The 19,202-nt window shown below is 39.8% G+C and overlaps 1 protein-coding gene across 1 annotated transcript in view; it reads right to left on the minus strand.

The window, feature by feature from the left end:
* The window catches only part of LOC128686195 (protein SPT2 homolog), an 80,545-nt gene that overhangs the window by 44,839 nt on the left and 16,504 nt on the right, over positions 1 to 19,202 (minus strand). The window contains exons 2-5 of the mRNA XM_053773014.2: positions 17,516 to 17,662; positions 12,358 to 12,462; positions 9,426 to 9,599; positions 2,150 to 2,317 (exon numbers count right to left, since the gene is read on the minus strand). Of these exons, the coding sequence (XP_053628989.1) occupies positions 2,150 to 2,317; positions 9,426 to 9,599; positions 12,358 to 12,462; positions 17,516 to 17,662 (594 nt within the window). The remainder of the gene's footprint in view (positions 1 to 2,149; positions 2,318 to 9,425; positions 9,600 to 12,357; positions 12,463 to 17,515; positions 17,663 to 19,202) is intronic.

Raw genomic sequence — 19,202 nt, forward strand, 5'->3', positions numbered from 1 at the left:
AATGGAAGTTGAAGACTCAGATGAATCAAAGGGATGTTAGGAAGTATTTCTTCAGTCATAGAGTAGTCAAGCCGTGGAATAGCCTAGAAAGTGAAGTAGTGGAGGCGGGAACCATACATAGTTTTAAGGCGAGGTATGATAAAGCTCATGGAGCAGGGAGAGAGAGGACCTAGTAGCAATCAGTGAAGAGGCGGGGCCAGGAGCTATGACTCGACCCCTGCAACCACAAATAGGTGAGTACAAAGAGATGAGTACACACACACACACCCACCCACCCCACTGGGTTTTCTATTTTCTTACTAGTTCTTCTTTATTTCCTCTTATATCCACGAAGTGGAACAGAATTCTTCCTCCATAAGCCATGTATGTCGTAAGAGGTGACTAACATGCCGGGAGCAAGGGGCTAGTGACGAGTTTGTCCTGTATATGCTGTTAGATTTAAAAAGATTAACATTTGTTTCTCTTTTTGGGCCACCCTGCCTTGGTGAAATACAGCCAATTTGTTAAAAAAAAAAATCAGAAATGCACCTTAATTACTGGGAATGCTTCAAGTCCCTTGAACTATACTTCTGGAAAATAGCTGAGAATATCATAATTTACAGCTGAAAAAATTTGGAAAGACAGGTCCCAATTCTGAACATCAAAATTACTCTCTAAAAGAGCAAGAGGCTTGAGAGAGAATGCAACATACCCCCAAATGAAAAGTAGGGAGAGATAAAAGATAACTCTAAGTATAACCAACCCAAGATTTTTTAACAACTCCCTTCATACACAAAGAAAATTATTATCAGCAGACCCTTAGCTGTCTTCAAGAGAGTACCTGTTAATTTTGTAAAATTAGTTCCTGACCAGCCAGGCTGCAGTACATGAACTGTATTGCATGCAGCTAGCATCAACTTGACACATTATTAACCATGAGGCCTGGTCAGGGACTTTGCAATGGGAGCAGTGAACCCCAGAAATTCACTGAATAACCTAGCTGTTCCACCCTACCTTATCTCAGGTAGGCTCACCCTAGAGCTAAAAAACAAAGTAACAAAGGGCAATATGGCTAAAGCTAATGATCTGGGGTTCTGTATATTACAACCATGAGATGGCTTGAGATCACCAGACATGAACTATCTTTTTAATCCCAAAAACTTAGATTCAACATCCCTATTATAATTTGGAGCGTACCTTCAGCTCCAAAAAATGCAGCTTATTTTGAACATGAAATAATTAGGGTTGGATTTTCAGCACTGTTTAAATAATTTAGTAAGAGAAGCATGGGGAAAGTAGAGTCAAGAGACAAGCTAAGAACTGGCAACCAGAACTGAATGATGATAGTTACACTGAAGAATGAAGGCATCAGATAAATCAAACACAGGGTGATAGGATACAAAATAATTTATAAGAAAACTTTTCTAACACAATCAGGAAGAACAAGAGGCCATACCTGTAAACTAAAAGATGAGGTACAGAGAGGATACTAGCAAATCCTTCAGTGATTGAACAGTAGAACGAGTCAGAAGAAAGTAACAAATGAAGGAGAAAAGTCACATTACCATTACCTGAACAATTCACTAATAACCCAAACTTTCAAGAGGAAACAGTGGAAGATATTTCAATCAATGACCACCATTATCTCACTGTTGTAACCTAATAATGGTCCAGGTCACACTGAAATATTGTTTACTGTTCCCTATCAAAAACAAACATTAATGGAAATTTTTAACAAAAAATACATCCTAAATTAAAAGTTGGGACAATGTGATCTTTGCTCTGCTCCTGTAGCTACAATTTATATTGAAAAGTTAATTACAAAAACCCACAACTGCAACTAAGTGCAGATCATTGGCTTTATATAATTGCAAGGTCATCAGCCATATGCAAATACAAGGTTCACATACAAGTGAAAGTATCACCAAAACATGCTTCTGTTACATGTACAATGATTATATACACTATTTGCAACAAGAAAGAAATACTAGGCATATGATTACAATCACCTTGAACACTATGTATTTTTTAAATTTAAGCTTAGTCTTATCTCTGTATTTTGTGCTTATTCTCAATGCATTATCTTTTTATCTTCACCAGCTATAAAGATAATGCAGTACATTATATATCTGCCATTCTTATAATTGGTAAAATTAATATTAAATACAACCTTGTGGCTGGAAGAGGACGGTGTCTCAGTTTTGCTTCTGGCATTATCATATGCATCACCGTCATTTATAAAATCGTCATCCTCCAATGCCTTTTTGCTTTTGCGTTTTCTTTTTCGAGGCCCCAATTCTTCTTCCTCCACCTTCTTAATGGTATTGATAACCCTGTTCTGCAATAATATGAATATCACTAGATGTGTTACATGTTAGGGTAAAGTGGTAATATACAATGCAACAATTTATTTACGTATGTAATGTACTTTCCAACAACACTGGTGTCTGGGGTCCACAGCACTGCACCACCAACACTGGTGTCTGGGGTCCACGGTACTGCACTACCAACAGTGGTGTCTGGGGTACACGGTACTGCACCACCAACAGTGGTGTCTGGGGTACACGGTACTGCACCACCAACAGTGGTGTCTGGGGTCCATGGCACTGCACCACCAACACTGGTGTCTGGGGTCCATGGTACTGCACCACCAACAGTGGTGTCTGGGGTACACAGTACTGCACCACCAACAGTGGTGTCTGGGGTACATGGTACTGCACCACCAACAGTGGTGTCTGGGGTACACGGTACTGCACCACCAACAGTGGTGTCTGGGGTCCACGGTACTGCACCACCAACAGTGGTGTCTGGGGTACACGGTACTGCACCACCAACAGTGGTGTCTGAGGTACATGGTACTGCACCACCAACACTGTGTCTGGGGTCCACGGTACTGCACCACCAACAGTGGTGTCTGGGGTACACGGTACTGCACCACCAACACTGGTGTCTGGGGTCCACGGTACTGCACCACCAACAGTGGTATCTGGGGTACACGGTACTGCACCACCAACAGTGGTGTCTGGGGTACATGGTACTGCACCACCAACAGTGGTGTCTGGGGTACACAGTACGGTGCCACCAACAGTGGTGTCTGGGGTACACGGTACTGCACCACCAACACTGGTGTCTGGGGTCCACGGTAATGCACCACCAACACTGTGTCTGGGGTCCACGGTACTGCACCACCAACAGTGGTGTCTGGGGTACACAGTACTGCACCACCAACAGTGGTGTCTGGGCTACACGGTACTGCACCACCAACAGTGGTGTCTGGGGTACACGGTACTGCACCACCAACAGTGGTGTCTGAGGTACATGGTACTGCACCACCAACACTGTGTCTGGGGTCCACGGTACTGCACCACCAACAGTGGTGTCTGGGGTACACGGTACTGCACCACCAACACTGGTGTCTGGGGTCCACGGTACTTCACCACCAACAGTGGTATCTGGGGTACACGGTACTGCACCACCAACAGTGGTGTCTGGGGTACATGGTACTGCACCACCAACAGTGGTGTCTGGGGTACACAGTACGGTGCCACCAACAGTGGTGTCTGGGGTACACGGTACTGCACCACCAACACTGGTGTCTGGGGTCCACGGTACTGCACCACCAACACTGTGTCTGGGGTCCACGGTACTGCACCACCAACAGTGGTGTCTGGGGTACACAGTACTGCACCACCAACAGTGGTGTCTGGGCTACACGGTACTGCACCACCAACAGTGGTGTCTGGGGTACATGGTACTGCACCACCAACAGTGGTGTCTGAGGTACATGGTACTGCACCACCAACACTGTGTCTGGGGTCCACGGTACTGCACCACCAACAGTGGTGTCTGGGGTACACGGTACTGCACCAACACTGGTGTCTGGGGTCCACGGTACTGCACCACCAACAGTGGTATCTGGGGTACACGGTACTGCACCACCAACAGTGGTGTCTGGGGTACACAGTACGGTGCCACCAACACTGGTGTCTGGGATACACAGTACGGTGCCACCAACGCTGATGTCTAGGGTACACAATATGGTGCCACCAACACTAGTATCTAGGGTATTCAGTACTGCACCACCAACATTGCTGTCTAGTGTAAAATACAACTATGACTCCTACAAATTTATTATCATACTTTGGTCAAAAAAGTGGCTTATAATGTAAAAAAGAAAAATCCTGCAATTTTATTTTAATAAAAACAATTAGTAATTGTGAAAATCTGCCATGTAATAGACATGGAAGAATTTCAAGAGAGGCCATGCAAAGTAAGAAACTCTGTAATAAGTACAGTGGAACTCCGGTTTTCGTACATACCGGATATCAGACGTTACAGATTTAGAACCCTTTTTTGGGCAAAATTTTGTTCCGGATGTCGCACCTCAATCCAGAAATTATACGTATCAGACATGTCTGCCTGCCCAGGGATGCCGTTAGTCTGGCTTTGTCACTGGTTGAGTGATCATTCATCCAAAACATTTCGCAATTTATGCTCATTTCTTGATGGTGACTGCGAAATGAGCCACCATGGGCCCAAAGAAAGTTCCTGGTGCCAGCCCTTTGGTAAAGGGCTGAGAGAGAAGGGAGAATGTGCCTTCTTCAGTGATTCTACGATATATACAATTCTAAAGCAGCAGGAGTCGATAAAGGCTATAGTGCCAGCCAACGATAAAGTGTAGTATAACAGTGTAGCAAGTAAGTTAAGTGATTAAGCGATAGAAAAAGGACGACACAAAACTCCTTTGTTGTTGGAGGTACATAGGGGCCAGTGACAACATGTGCCACCCTGCGTATCTTCCACCACCCTAAACCAATGCCAGCATTTCCTCCAAGGTAAGTGTAAATCTTCTTATTTATAAATCTGGGATGCTTGAATGTGCATGGATGTAGTGCGGATGACAAAGAGATGATTGCTGATGTTATGAATGAAAAGAAGTTGGATGTCCTGGCCCTAAGCCAAACAAGGCTGAAGCGGGTAGGGGAGTTTCGGTGGGGAGAAATAAATGGGATTAAGTCAAGAGTATCTTAGGGATTTAGAGTTAATGAAGGGGTAGCAATAATGTTGAAGAATCAGTTATGGAAGGAGAAGAGGGAATATAAACACGTAAATTTAAGGATTATGTGGATTAAAATATGGGTTGGATCCGAAAAGTGGGTCATAATAAGCATGTATGCACCTGGAGGAAGGAAGGAAGGAAGGAAGGAAAGAGAGAAAGAGAGAAAGAGAGAAAGAGAGAAAGAGAGAAAGAGAGAAAGAGAGAAAGAGAGAAAGAGAGAGAGAGAGAGAAAGAGAAAGAGAGAGAGAAAGAGAAAGAAAGAGAAAGAAAGAAAGAAAGAGAGAAAGAAAGAGAAAGAGAAAGAGAGAAAGAGAGAAAGAAAGAAAGAGAGAGAAAGAGAGAAAGAGAGAGAGAGAGAGGGGGGGGTAGGTTAAGCGAATGTATAGGAACCTTTGAACCAAGCGACAAGAGTAATTGTGGTAGGGGACGTAAATGTTAAAGTAGGAGAAACATTTAGAGAGGGTGTGGTAGGTAAGTTTGGGGTGCCAGGTGTAAATGATAATGGGAGCCCTCTGATTGAACTTTGTATAGAAAGGGGTTTAGTTATAGGTAACACACATGTTAAGAAAGAGAGGATAAATAAGTATACAAGATATGATGTAGGGCAAAATAACAGTAGTTTGTTGGACTACATATTGACAGATAAAAGACTGTTGAGTATACTTCAGGATGTACATGTTTATTGAGGGGCCACAGATATATCAGATCACTTTTTAGTTGTAGCTACAGTGAGAGTAAAAGGTAGATGGGATACAAGGGAAAATAGAAGCATCAAATAAGAGAGAGGTGAAGGTTTATAAACTAAAAGAGGAGGCAGTTAGGGTAAGATATAAACAACTATTGGAGGATAGATGGGCTAGTGAGAGTATAGGCAATAGGGTCGAAGATGTATGGGGTATATTTAAGAATGTAGTGTTAGTGTTCAGCAGAAATTTGAGGTTACAGGAAAGTAGGTGCGGGAGGGAAGAAGAGCGATTGGTGGAATGATGATGTAAAGACAGGTTAAGAGAGTGGTGAAGCAATGTAAAAAGAGAGCAAATGAGAGTGGGTGAGATGTTATCAACAAATTTTGTTGAAAATAAGAAAAAGTTTAGGAGTGAGATTAACACTGAGGAAGCCTAGGGAACAAATGGATTTGTCAGTTAAAAATAGGAGAGGAGAATTATTAAATGGAGAGTCAGAGGCATCGGGAAGATGGAGGGAATATTTTGAGGAAGTGTTAAATGTTAATGAAGATAGGGAAGCTGTGATTTCTTGTGTAGGGGAAGGAGGAATAACATCTTGGAGTTAGGAAGAGCCAGTTGTGAGTGTGGGGGAAGTTCATGAGGCAGTGGGTAGAATGAAAGGGAGTAAGGCAGATGGGATAAAGATAGAAATGTTAAAAGCAGGTGGGGATATAGTTTTGGAGTAGTTGGTGCTATTATTTAATAAATGTATGGAAGAAGGTAAGGTACCTAGGGATTGGCAGAGAACGTGCATAGCTCCTTTGTATAAAGGGAAAAGGGACAAAAGAGTTCAAAAATTATAGGGGAAGAAGTCTGTTGAGTATACCTGGTAAAGTGAATGGTAGAGTTATTATTGAAAGAATTAAGAGTAAGACGGAGAGTAGGATAGCAGAAGAACAAGGAGGCTTTAGAAAAGGTAGGGGGTGTGTAGACCAAGTGTTTACTGTGAAACATATAGGTGAACAGTATTTAGATAAGACTCATGAGGTTTTAATGGCATTTATGGATTTGGAAAAGGCACATGACAGGGTGGACAAGGGTGCAATGTGGCAGATGTTGCAGGTGTATGGTGTAGGAGGTAGGTTACTGAAAGCAGTGAAGAGTTTTTACGAAGATAGTGAGGCTCAAGTTTGATAATGTAGGAAAGAGGGAGATTATTTCCCCTAAAAGTAGGCCTTAGACAAGGATGTGTGATGTCACAGTAGTTGTTCAGTATATTTATAGATGGGGTTGTAAGAGAAGTGAATGCGAGAGTCTTGGTAAGAGGTGTGGAGTTAAAAGATAAAGAATCAAACACAAAGTGGGAGTTGTCACAGTTGCTTTTTGATGATGACACTGTGCTCTTGGGAGATTCTGAAGAGAAGTTGTAGAGGTTGGTGGATGAATCTGATAGGGTATGTACAAGAAGAAAATTAAAAGTGAATATAAGAAAGAGTAAGGTTATAAGGTTAACTAAAAGATGAGGAGACGAAAGACTGGATATCAGATTGGAGGGAGAGAGTATGGAGGAGAATGTATTCAGATATTTGGGAGTGAAAGTGTCAGCAGATAGGTGTATGAAAGATGAGATGAATTATAGAACTGATAAGGGGAAAAGGGTGAGTAGTGCACTTAGGAGTCTGTGGAAACAAAGAACTTTGTCCTTGGAGCAAAGAGGGGAATGTATGAGAGTATAGTTTTACCAATGCTCTTATATGGGTGTGAAGCATGGGTGATGAATGTTGCAGTGAGGAGAAGGCTGGAGGCAGTGGAGATGTCATGTCTGAGGGCAATGTGTGGTGTGAATATAATGCAGAGAATTCGTAGTTTGGAAGTTAGGAGGAGGTGCAGGATTGCCAAAACTGTTGTCCAGAGGGCTGAGGAAGGGTTGTTGAGGTGGTTCGGACATGAAGAGAGAATGGAACGAAACAGAATGACTTCTAGAGTGTATAAATCTGTAGTGGCTGGAAGGCGGGGTAGGGGTCAGCCTAGGATAGGTTGGAGGGAGGGGGTAAAGGAAGTTGTGTGTGCAAGGGGCTTGGGCTTCCAGCATGCATGCGTGAGCGTATTTGATAAGAGTGAATGGAGACAAATGATTTTTAATACTTGATGTGCTGTTGGAGTGTGAGCAAAGTAACATTTATGAAGGGATTCAAGGAAACCGGCAGGCCGGACTCGAGTCCTGGAGATGGGAAGTAGTGTCTGCACTCTGAAGGAGGAGTGTTAATGTTGCAGTTTTATAAACTGTAGTGTAAAGCACCTCTCTGGCAAGACAGTGATGGAGTGAATGATGATGAAAGTTTTTCTTTTTCGGGCCACCCTGCCTTGGTGGGAATCGGCAGATGCGTTAATGAAAAATAATAAAAATTACGTATATTGTTTCAGTGTGAATAGTGGTGGTGGCCTCTGTTGCTGCCACCAACACCACTATATGTACAGCTTATGCTGTCAGTGGCCCTTATAAACCCAACACCACTACCACCACCACTCCTCACAAATGTAATGACATATTTTATTCTTTCTAGAGTATATATCATGTATCTATGCTATTAATATTGTTTATTATGTCATATTAGATGAATTGTAACAGATAAATAAGCCATATAGTTGATATTTTTTTATTTTTTTTTTATTATCACACTGGCCGATTCCCACCAAGGCCCGGTGGCCCGAAAAAGAAAAACTTTCACCATCATTCACTCCATCACTGTCTTGCCAGAAGGGTGCTTTACACTACAGTTTTTAAACTGCAACATTAACACCCCTCCTTCAGAGTGCAGGCACTGTACTTCCCATCTCCAGGACTCAAGTAGGTAGTAGGTTGGTAGACAGCAACCACCCAGGGAAGTACTACCGTCTTGCCAGATGACTGTGAAACAGAAACCTGTAACTGTTTTGCATGATGGTAGGATTGCTGGTTTCTTTTTGTCTCATAAACACGCTAGATAACAGGGATATCTTGCTACTCCTACTTACACTTTGGTCACACTTCACAGACACGCATATGCATATATATATACATACATCTAGGTTTTTCTCCTTTTTCTAAATAGCTCTTGTTCTAATTTATTTCTTCTATTGTCCATGGGGAAGTGGAAAAGAATCTTTCCTCTGTAAGCCATGCGTGTCATATGAGGCGACTAAAATGCCGGGAGCAATGGGCTAGTAACCCTTTCTCCTGTAGACATTTACTAAAAAAGAGAAGAAGAAAAACTTTATAGTTGATATTAGCGCATCATATTTAAGTGTTTTGTCCTGTCTCCAAACAATCTCCTCCCAACACGAGTCTTCAATAAATGTATGTAATAGTGATTTGAATGTTCATTTATCCATTTCATTAGTGCTTTATATCTATTTCTCATTTTGTTTTTTTGTATGGGAAATACTGCTTCAGTTTTCGTACGTTTCAGATTTAGAATGACCTTCTGGAATGGATTAAGTATGAAAACTGGAGTTTCACTGTACTAAAGGCCTCAGACAAAGCATTAACTTAGAAGACACTATTTACAAAAGACTTGCAAATGCTCGACAGCTACCCCCTGACTAAATTAGGCAAGATCAAGGATTTTACTTTCCTAGCATTTACCTTCACAAACAAACTGCTGGTGGCACTACATGTTTATAGTTCTTCTACAGTGTTTTTATCAATCTCCCATGTTCCTGTATATGGTCATACAACTCACCTTGATGTCTGCTATACTGCTTTTGGCAGAGGATTTAACAAATTTCAGCTTATCATCCTCAGGCATGCTAGCATACTGATTAGCCAGCTGACTGAAAATGCGTTGACTCATGGCTGACTCGTAACCATAATCATCCTCATCACACTGCTCCTCCCCTTTGGCAGTAGTAATGTCCTGCAGAAAATAAACACATAATTGTTACATTTCTTAATAATGCATTAATAGAAATACCATACTATACTAGGTGATATATGTATAGTGCGGATCCCCAACTCATCAACGAGTGTGTGTTTCCTATGATTCAACTCATCAAGAAGTACTGTAGTTTGTAACCCTCAATCTGCTAACCTACAGAAAAATGATACAATAATACAAAGGATTGTCATGTATCACACATTCATAAGCTGCATATTGGCATTCAAGAAACTATTATTTGTCAACATTATAGCCTTTGGACTTTGCTCGTCAGTGAAAACTGACTTAACACAGGGACCACTCCTTGTATTTTATATATCTGATATTCTTTTTGGTATACCTGAAAGTACCATATATATACTGAAGTGACTTTGAAAAATAAGCCACGACAAAAACTTCACTATGCAGACCTTTTAACAACAGCTTAATGAAGTTTATTGTGTAATCACTTAACTTGGGCAGCATTTCATAACACATCTGATGTACAGGTACAGGAGGGCCCCTTATATACAGCTCCCACTTTTCAATGTTCCATATTTTCGTTGGCTTTCAACTGAGCCATTGTTCATTACATTCGGTGTTTTTAGCATTTTTCTGCTGTTACCACCATTTTTCATCAACAGTTGTGTAATGGAAGGATGAACGGCATATTTTAGATTAAGTATTTTACGTACTGTGTATTTATTTTAGTTTAACTTTCTTTTAACCCTTTCAGGGTCGCCAGGCCCTCTCCGAGACTTGTTCTCAGGGTCGGCCAAATTTAAAAAAAAAAAAAAAAAAAAATCTTACGAAAAGATAGAGAATCTTTTCCCGATCATAATGACACCAAAAGTATGAAATTTGATGGGAAAACTTACAGAATTATGCTCTCATGAAGTTAGCGGTCTCAACGATGTTTACGCATCGGTGATTTTGCCCAATTTGAGCCCTATTTTCGGCTAATTCCAGTGTACTAGTCGACAAAAATCATAACTATTTCGCTAGAACTCTATTTTTTTTCTATCGAATGAGTACAAGAAACCACCCATTTACCGATTTCAACTATCCAATACAGTGGTCAGAACTTAGCAATTTTGCCAATTTCACACAAATTTTAAAAGATGTCAATTTCTGAATAGGGTCCAGAATAAGCAAGAAAGACATTCCTGGCACTAAAATAACATTTCCTCTGTTCATTAGTCACGTCCCCATGCCCCTCTTACATTCTTTTGCTTTCCACTTTGAATTTTTATTCTCACAAAAAATAGAAGATTTACTGTTATGCAGACTACTGCATTAGTGTAGAAATGGTATAAATAATATCAGCACACTTGTGAAAGAATATTAGACTCGCCAGTTGACATGTATTGGATGCTTAGCATGATTTGTTTACTTTTGAACTTTGGTAAAAATTGAACATTTCTGCTAATTTGAGCTCAATTTCAAGGTACTTTTCATTGTAAAACCAGTCAAAATCATCTCAATTTCTGTAATATGTCTTCCATTCTATAAAATGAGACCAGGAAAACTAGAATGCAACAATAAATACCATACGAAAATACAGTGCAAAGTCGCTGTTTTAATCCAAAAACACGGTCAATTTTTTTTTTCTCATTATGCACTGTGTGCTGCAGATTTTTTTTTTTTTTTTTTATACTGCGCACACTGACCACACAGACCCATTCTTTCGTATGTAGGCCTACCAGCTTTCTTTCACTAGATTTGAGGGTGCTAGAATTTAGGCGTACTAGTATGTCAAAAACCCTGGTGCCTAAGTCGTACTAGTACGGCTGAAACCCTGAAAGGGTTAATGCCTAGCTGTATTGAACATTTAATACAGTGGAACCTTGATGTTTGAATTTACTTAGTTCCTAGGTGGTGTTTGAACTGCGAAAAGCTGAATGTCCGAAACAATATTTCCTAGGCTTTAATTATCATCCTCACACACAGGAGGATGTTGAACTGACTCTTCCAAAAGTCTCCGAGTTAGGTCAGTGTCAGAGGTCACTTCAAAGCCTTTTTTAAACAGGGCTTTCATTTAAAGTTTTTTTACAAATGAATCTTAAACAAGTTGGCACTTTCAGACTACAAAAACCATTCAAAGACCAGGTCACTCTTTTCTGAACACAAATGTTCTGACTCTTGTTTGTTTGAGGTTGGGTACATTTGAACACAAAGGTTCCACTGTACACGAAAGTGCACCCCTTGATGTTGGTGAGGGGCTCTTGATTTAGGGAATTGGATCTGTGCTCCAGTTCCCCGAATTAAGCCTGAATGCCTTCCACATCCCCCCCCAGGCGCTGTATAATCCTCCGGGTTTAGCGCTTCCCCCTTGATTATAATTATAATAATAATAATAATAATGTACACGAAAGTGTAAACACATTATCAGGCATTTTTGATAATGAAAAAACTGTTATTTTTCACCTATCAGCAATTTTTGCTTATCACTTGGGGTTGTGAACCTTAGGAGCCGTATGAATGGGGTTTGCCTGTACTTTCATTTAATTTTATTATTTACTTATAGTACAATTGGTAAAATGCAACAAAATCATATACAATATATTTTACTGTAGTTCTTTACTTAGCAATGCAGAAATTTACAGACTAATTTAACTTATCAGGATATGATACATTAGGGAACAATTTTGGTGAATGACAACTAGTTTCCAAACAGTGGAGAGGTATACAAATACAAGGTGATCAGTCCTTCAACATTGAGGGAAAATGGTTACGTATAAAAAAAAAAAAAACTTACCTTAGCATCTTCTAGAACAGACTTGGAAGCTCCTTTGTTTCTGTTGATCATGGCTTTGACACGCTGATTGGATTTCCTGTCTTGTGCTCTCAGAGCCAGCAAATTCTGAGATAACAGGAGAGAGGCTTAAATAAAAATGCAGTACTGTATTGAACAGTATGTTGCATTTTTTTGGAACAAAGATTAAAATTCATCCTTGCATCATTCCTATTCTCAGGATCTCTACCTGGTAACTGTTCTCTGCAGCCCAGGCCTCCTGAGTGACAGCCTGGCCAGTAAAGATGTGATGTTTGTATTTTTGTCAAAGTCCTAAAGCACATACTACAACCTGGTTGATAAGCTATAATCTACAGGAAGTAATCAAATTCACCTCAAGAATTCAATTAGGTAATGGCCGTTATATTTGATGAGGCCAGTACTGTAAAGCCTTGAACCCTTTACACTTATTTAAATATCTCTCAGTGAACTTACTATTTTTTTTATTATCACACTGGCCGATTCCCACCAAGGCAGGGTGGCCCGAAAAAGAAAAACTTTCACCATCATTCACTCCATCACTGTCTTGCCAGAAGGGTGCTTTACACTACAGTTTTTAAACTGCAACATTAACACCCCTCCTTCAGAGTGCAGGCACTGTACTTCCCATCTCCAGGACTCAAGTCCGGCCTGCCGGTTTCCCTGAATCCCTTCATAAATGTTACTTTGCTCACACTCCAACAGCACGTCAAGTATTAAAAACCATTTGTCTCCATCCACTCCTATCAAACACGCTCACGCATGCCTGCTGGAAGTCCAAGCCCCTCGCACACAAAACCTCCTTTACCCCCTCCCTCCAACCCTTCCTAGGCCGACCCCTACCCCGCCTTCCTTCCACTACAGACTGATACACTCTTGAAGTCATTCTGTTTCGCTCCATTCTCTCTACATGTCCGAACCACCTCAACAACCCTTCCTCAGCCCTCTGGACAACAGTTTTGGTAATCCCGCACCTCCTCCTAACTTCCAAACTACGAATTCTCTGCATTATATTCACACCACACATTGCCCTCAGACATGACATCTCCACTGCCTCCAGCCTTCTCCTCGCTGCAACATTCATCACCCACGCTTCACACCCATATAAGAGAGTTGGTAAAACTATACTCTCATACATTCCCCTCTTTGCCTCCAAGGACAAAGTTCTTTGTCTCCACAGACTCCTAAGTGCACCACTCACTCTTTTTCCCTCATCAATTCTATGATTCACCTCATCTTTCATAGACCCATCCGCTGACACGTCCACTCCCAAATATCTGAATACATTCACCTCCTCCATACTCTCTCCCTCCAATCTGATATTCAATCTTTCATCACCTAATCTTTTTGTTATCCTCATAACCTTACTCTTTCCTGTATTCACCTTTAATTTTCTTCTTTTGCACACCCTACCAAATTCATCCACCAATCTCTGCAACTTCTCTTCAGAATCTCCCAAGAGCACAGTGTCATCAGCAAAGAGCAGCTGTGACAACTCCCACTTTGTGTGTGATTCTTTATCTTTTAACTCCACGCCTCTTGCCAAGACCCTCGCATTTACTTCTCTTACAACCCCATCTATAAATATATTAAACAACCACGGTGACATCACACATCCTTGTCTAAGGCCTACTTTTACTGGGAAAAAATTTCCCTCTTTCCTACATACTCTAACTTGAGCCTCACTATCCTCATAAAAACTCTTCACTGCTTTCAGTAACCTACCTCCTACACCATACACTTGCAACATCTGCCACATTGCCCCCCTATCCACCCTGTCATACGCCTTTTCCAAATCCATAAATGCCACAAAGACCTCTTTAGCCTTATCTAAATACTGTTCACTTATATGTTTCACTGTAAACACCTGGTCCACACACCCCCTACCTTTCCTAAAGCCTCCTTGTTCATCTGCTATCCTATTCTCCGTCTTACTCTTAATTCTTTCAATTATAACTCTACCATACACTTTACCAGGTACACTCAACAGACTTATCCCCCTATAATTTTTGCACTCTCTTTTATCCCCTTTGCCTTTATACAAAGGAACTATGCATGCTCTCTGCCAATCCCTAGGTACCTTACCCTCTTCCATACATTTATTAAATAATTGCACCAATAATTTTTTTTTTTTTTTTTTTTTTTTTAATAAAAAAAAATACAACAAGATGTTACTCCTCCCTGCCCAATTCATGAAATCACTGCCATCCTTTCATAAACATTTAATAGAAAGAATATTTTGAGGCACTATCTTTCTAATACATCCATCTTCCCATCTAGCATCTGTTTTTAATGGCCAAGTCTATTTGGTTCCCAGGATTTCTCAAGTTCTTTAATCTTCCTCTAAAATTGTTTTTAACCCTTTGACTGTTGAGATCCCAAATTCTGAAATGTGTCTGTGACACAAAATATTCGAAAAAAAAAATTATTTTTTCTTTTGAAATGATGGAGAATCTTTTCCCAATGGTAGTGACACCAAAAGTACATAATTTGATGGAAAACTCATGGAATTACACTCTCGTGAAGTTAGCAATCTTGGTGATATATACGCATCAGCAATTTCACCCACTTTGAGCCCTATTTTCGGCCAATTCCATTGCTCCAGTCGACCAAACTCATAGCTATTTCTTTAGAACTCCATTTGTTTTATCGATTGAGTACAAGAAACTGCCCATTTACCAATCATAACTACCCAATAAAGTGGTCAGAAATTGGCAACTTGGCCAATTTCTTGCAAATTAAAAAAATGACAATTTCAAAATAGGGTCCAAAATAAACATGCAGACATTCCTGGCACTAAAATAAAAAAATTTCTGTTCATTAGTCACGTCTCTAGGCTCCTCTTATATTACTCTTGCTTTCTATTTTGAACTATTATTCACACAAAAAATAGATTTACTGTTATGCAGACTACTGCATTATTGTAATAATTGTATAAATAATGTCAACCCATTCATGACTGAATATCAGACAGGCCAGTTGGACGAGTACTGGACGATGATGTCATTTCTTTAATCTTGAACATCGGCAAAAATCGAACATTTCCACTACTTTGAGCTCAATTTCAAGGTCCTTTTCATCGTGAAACCAATCAAAATCATCTCTATTTCTGTAATATATCTTTCATTCTATCTAATGAAACCAAGAAAATGAGAATACAACCATAAATATTATAAGAAAATACGCCTCAAATTCGGAGTTTTAATCCAAAAAACATGGTCGGAGTTTTTTTTTTCCATCATGCACTGTGTGCTGCAGGATTTTTTTCATACTGGACACACTGACCACACAGACCCATTCTCTCACGTGGGCCTACCAGCTTTTTCCCGCTTGATTTGAAGCCGCTAGAATTTTGGCATATTAATACGTCAAAAACACTGGCTTCTAAGATGCATGCATATGACACCGACAGTCAAAAGATTAAGCCTTAGCAAAATTTGGAAATAAAACTACCATTATCTCATTGGCTTATCTTTTGCATTCCCTACTTTTTCCAACTTTCATTTTTCTCTCCACATACTTTCCCTTTTGTACATCATTTATACATTGTAAAAACCTCTTGTATGGTAACTTTTTCTCTCTTACTACCTTCTTTACCTCACCATTCTACAATCATTCCTCTTCTCACTTGCACCCACACTCCTATACCCACAACCTTCTGCCACACACACTACCACTGCATTCTTAAATCTACCCCCATACCTCTCTGACCTCCTCATTACCCGTACTCTCTCTCGTCCACCTTTTTTTCAATAGTTACTTATATCTTTCCCCCCATTTCATTTAATTCATCCACTTTCACTTCTTGTATCCACCGATTCCATTCTCCTTGTCTACTTTACTCTAGTTATCAATAAGTTATGAGACAAATTTGTTGCTTCTCCAAAAATATTCACATCCATGATGCCCATTTCATACTTAAAACCATATACGAAATACAAAACTATAGAAATAAGAAGTGCAACTACTGTAAAAAAAAAAAAAAAAAAACTGTAATGATTTTAACCTTTTGACTGTCGCAACCCCAAATCCTGAGGTGTCTCGTGGTGTCACAAAATATTTGAAAAAACAAAAACAAAAAAAAAATCTTATGAAATGATAGAGAATCTTTTCCCCATGGTAACGACACCAAAAGTACAAATTTTGATGGAAAACTTACGGAATTACACTCTTGCGAAGTTGGTGACCTCGGCGATATTTATGAATCGGCGATTTCGCCTACTTTGAGCCCTATTTTCAGCTAATTCCATTGTTCCAGTTGACCAAACTCATAGCTATTTCTTTAGAACTCCATTTGTTCTATCGATTGAGTACAAGAAACTGCCCATTTATCGTTTCCAACTACCCAATAAAGTGGTCAGAAATTGGCAATTTGGCTAATTTCACACAAATTAAAAAATTTGTCAATTTTAAAGTAGGTACAGAATGAACAATGCACACATTCCTGGCTCTAAAATAACATTTTCTTTGTTCATCAGTCACATCTCCAGGCCCCTCTGATATTACTCTTGCTTTCTATTTTGAATTTTTATTCAAACAAAAAAATAGAAGATTTACTGTTATGCAGACTACTGCAATATTGTAATAATTGTATAAATAATATCAACCCATTCATGACTGCGTATCAGAATGGCTAGTTGGACATTTATTGGACAATGACTTCATTTGTTTACTCTTGAACATCAGCAAAAATCAAACATTTCCCCTACTTTGAGCTTCATTTCAATGTCCTTTTCATAGTAAAACCAATCAAAATCACCTCTATTTCTATAATACACGTATGTTTTTCATTCTATCAAATGTGACTACAAAAACGAGAATATAACCATAAAAACTATATGAAAATACACCTCAAAGTCAGTGTTTTAATCCAAAAATACAGTTAGAGTTTTTTTTTCTCATTGTGCACTGCGTGCTGCAGGATTTTTTTTATACAGTGCACACTGACCACACAGAACCATTCTCTCACATGTGGGCCTACCAGCTTTCTCCTGCTTTATTTGAAGTCGCTAGAATTTTTGAGTATATATACATCAAACACATTGGCTTGTAAGATATATATATACGACCGCAACAGTCAAAGGGTTACTCAAAATAAACATGAATCAATTTATAGTCAGCTCAATATTCTGTAGGAACTTACTTCCTTTTTTCTCCTTGCCTCTTCATTCTCCTTTAGTTTTAATTCTTCTTTCCTGCTTAACACAGCTTTTATTGCCTCCAACTTAGGAGCCGGTCTTTCCACTTTCTTCGGTCTGGAAACCTTTGTAGAAAACCTGCTCACCAAGGCCTGAAATGGATAATGCAGCTTTATAAATATGTTCATTTGCTTGCTTCAGAAATTCATACTTTTATTAACTGTAGATAACTATTGCTTGATTCTCCATGGGGAAGTGGAACAGAATTCTTCCTACGTAAGCCATGCGTGTCGTAAAAGGTGACTAAAATGTTGGGACCAAGGGGCTAGTAACCCCTTCTCCTGTATATATTACCAAATTTAAAAGGAGTAAATCTCGTTTTTTCCTTTTGTTCCACCCCACCTCAATGGGATACGGCTGGTGCGTTGAAAGAAAGGAGGACTACTGCTTGAAAATACTGTGGCAAATATTTAGAAGATAAGCTCTCTAAATTGGTCAAAGAATTTATGATATATCTATTTTAATCAGTCCTATCATGTTTTGCTGTACTGGTTTTATTTCCAGTATGGCAACAGCCAGCTATGGTAATTATTACAGCCTCTCCTCACTCAGCGACGTACTTGTTTACCAATGACTCAGGCTTATGACAGGCTCTCTGATCAGTTTGCATACCTAAATATATAGTATTAAGAACTGATTTCCTCTAGTCTGTTTATTATAATATACAGTAAATTACTGTAGGTAGTAGGTTGGTAGACAGCAACCACCCAGGGAGGTACTACCATCCTACCAAATGAGTGTGAAACAAGCCTGTAATTGTTTTTCATGATGGTAGGATTGCTGGTCTCTCTCTGTCTCATAAACATGCAGGGTTGCAGGCACGTCTTGCTACACATGCATATACAAGCATATATATACTAACCCCTCTGGGTTTTCTTCTATTTTCTTTCTAGCACTTGTTCTTGTTTATTTCTGCTTATCTCCATGGGGAAGTGGAACAGAATTCTTCCTCCGTAAGCTATGCATGTCGTAAGAGGCGACTAAAGGCTGGGAGCAATGGGCTAGTAACCTCTTCTGTATAAATTACTAAAAATAAGGATAAGAAAAACTTTATAAAATTGGGATGTTTGAATGTATGTTGATGTAGTGCAGATGATAAGAAAGAGATGATTGCTAATGTTACAAATGAAAAGACGTTTGATGTCCTAGCCCTAAGTGAAACAAAGCTGAAGGGGGTAGGGGAGTTTCAGTAGGGAGAAATAAATGGGATTAAGGCAGGAGTATCTGAAAGAGTTAGGGCTAAGGAAGGGGAAGCAATAATGTTGAAGGATCAGATAGGGAGAGAAAAGAGGGAATATAAATGTATAAATTCAAGGATTATGTGGATTAAAATGAGGGTTGGATGCAAAAAGTGGGTCATAATAAGTGCGTATGCACCTGGAGAAGAGAGGAGTGTAGAGGAGAGAGAGATTTTGGGAGATGTTAAGCGAGTGTGTAGGAATTTATGAGCCAAGTGAAAGTAATTGTGGTAGGGGACCTATATGCTAAAGTAGAAGCATTTAGAGAGGATCTGGTAGGTAAGTGTTGCATGCAAAGAGTATGTACCCTGTATTCGGAGCATGTGAACACACTCATAAAAGGCTACCTTCCCAACCAGCGAACCAGGTCGCTAAGGGTTTGACGATATACGGG

The sequence above is a fragment of the Cherax quadricarinatus genome, chromosome 39 (genome assembly GCF_038502225.1).
Source record: "Cherax quadricarinatus isolate ZL_2023a chromosome 39, ASM3850222v1, whole genome shotgun sequence".
Classification (NCBI taxonomy): domain Eukaryota; kingdom Metazoa; phylum Arthropoda; class Malacostraca; order Decapoda; family Parastacidae; genus Cherax; species Cherax quadricarinatus.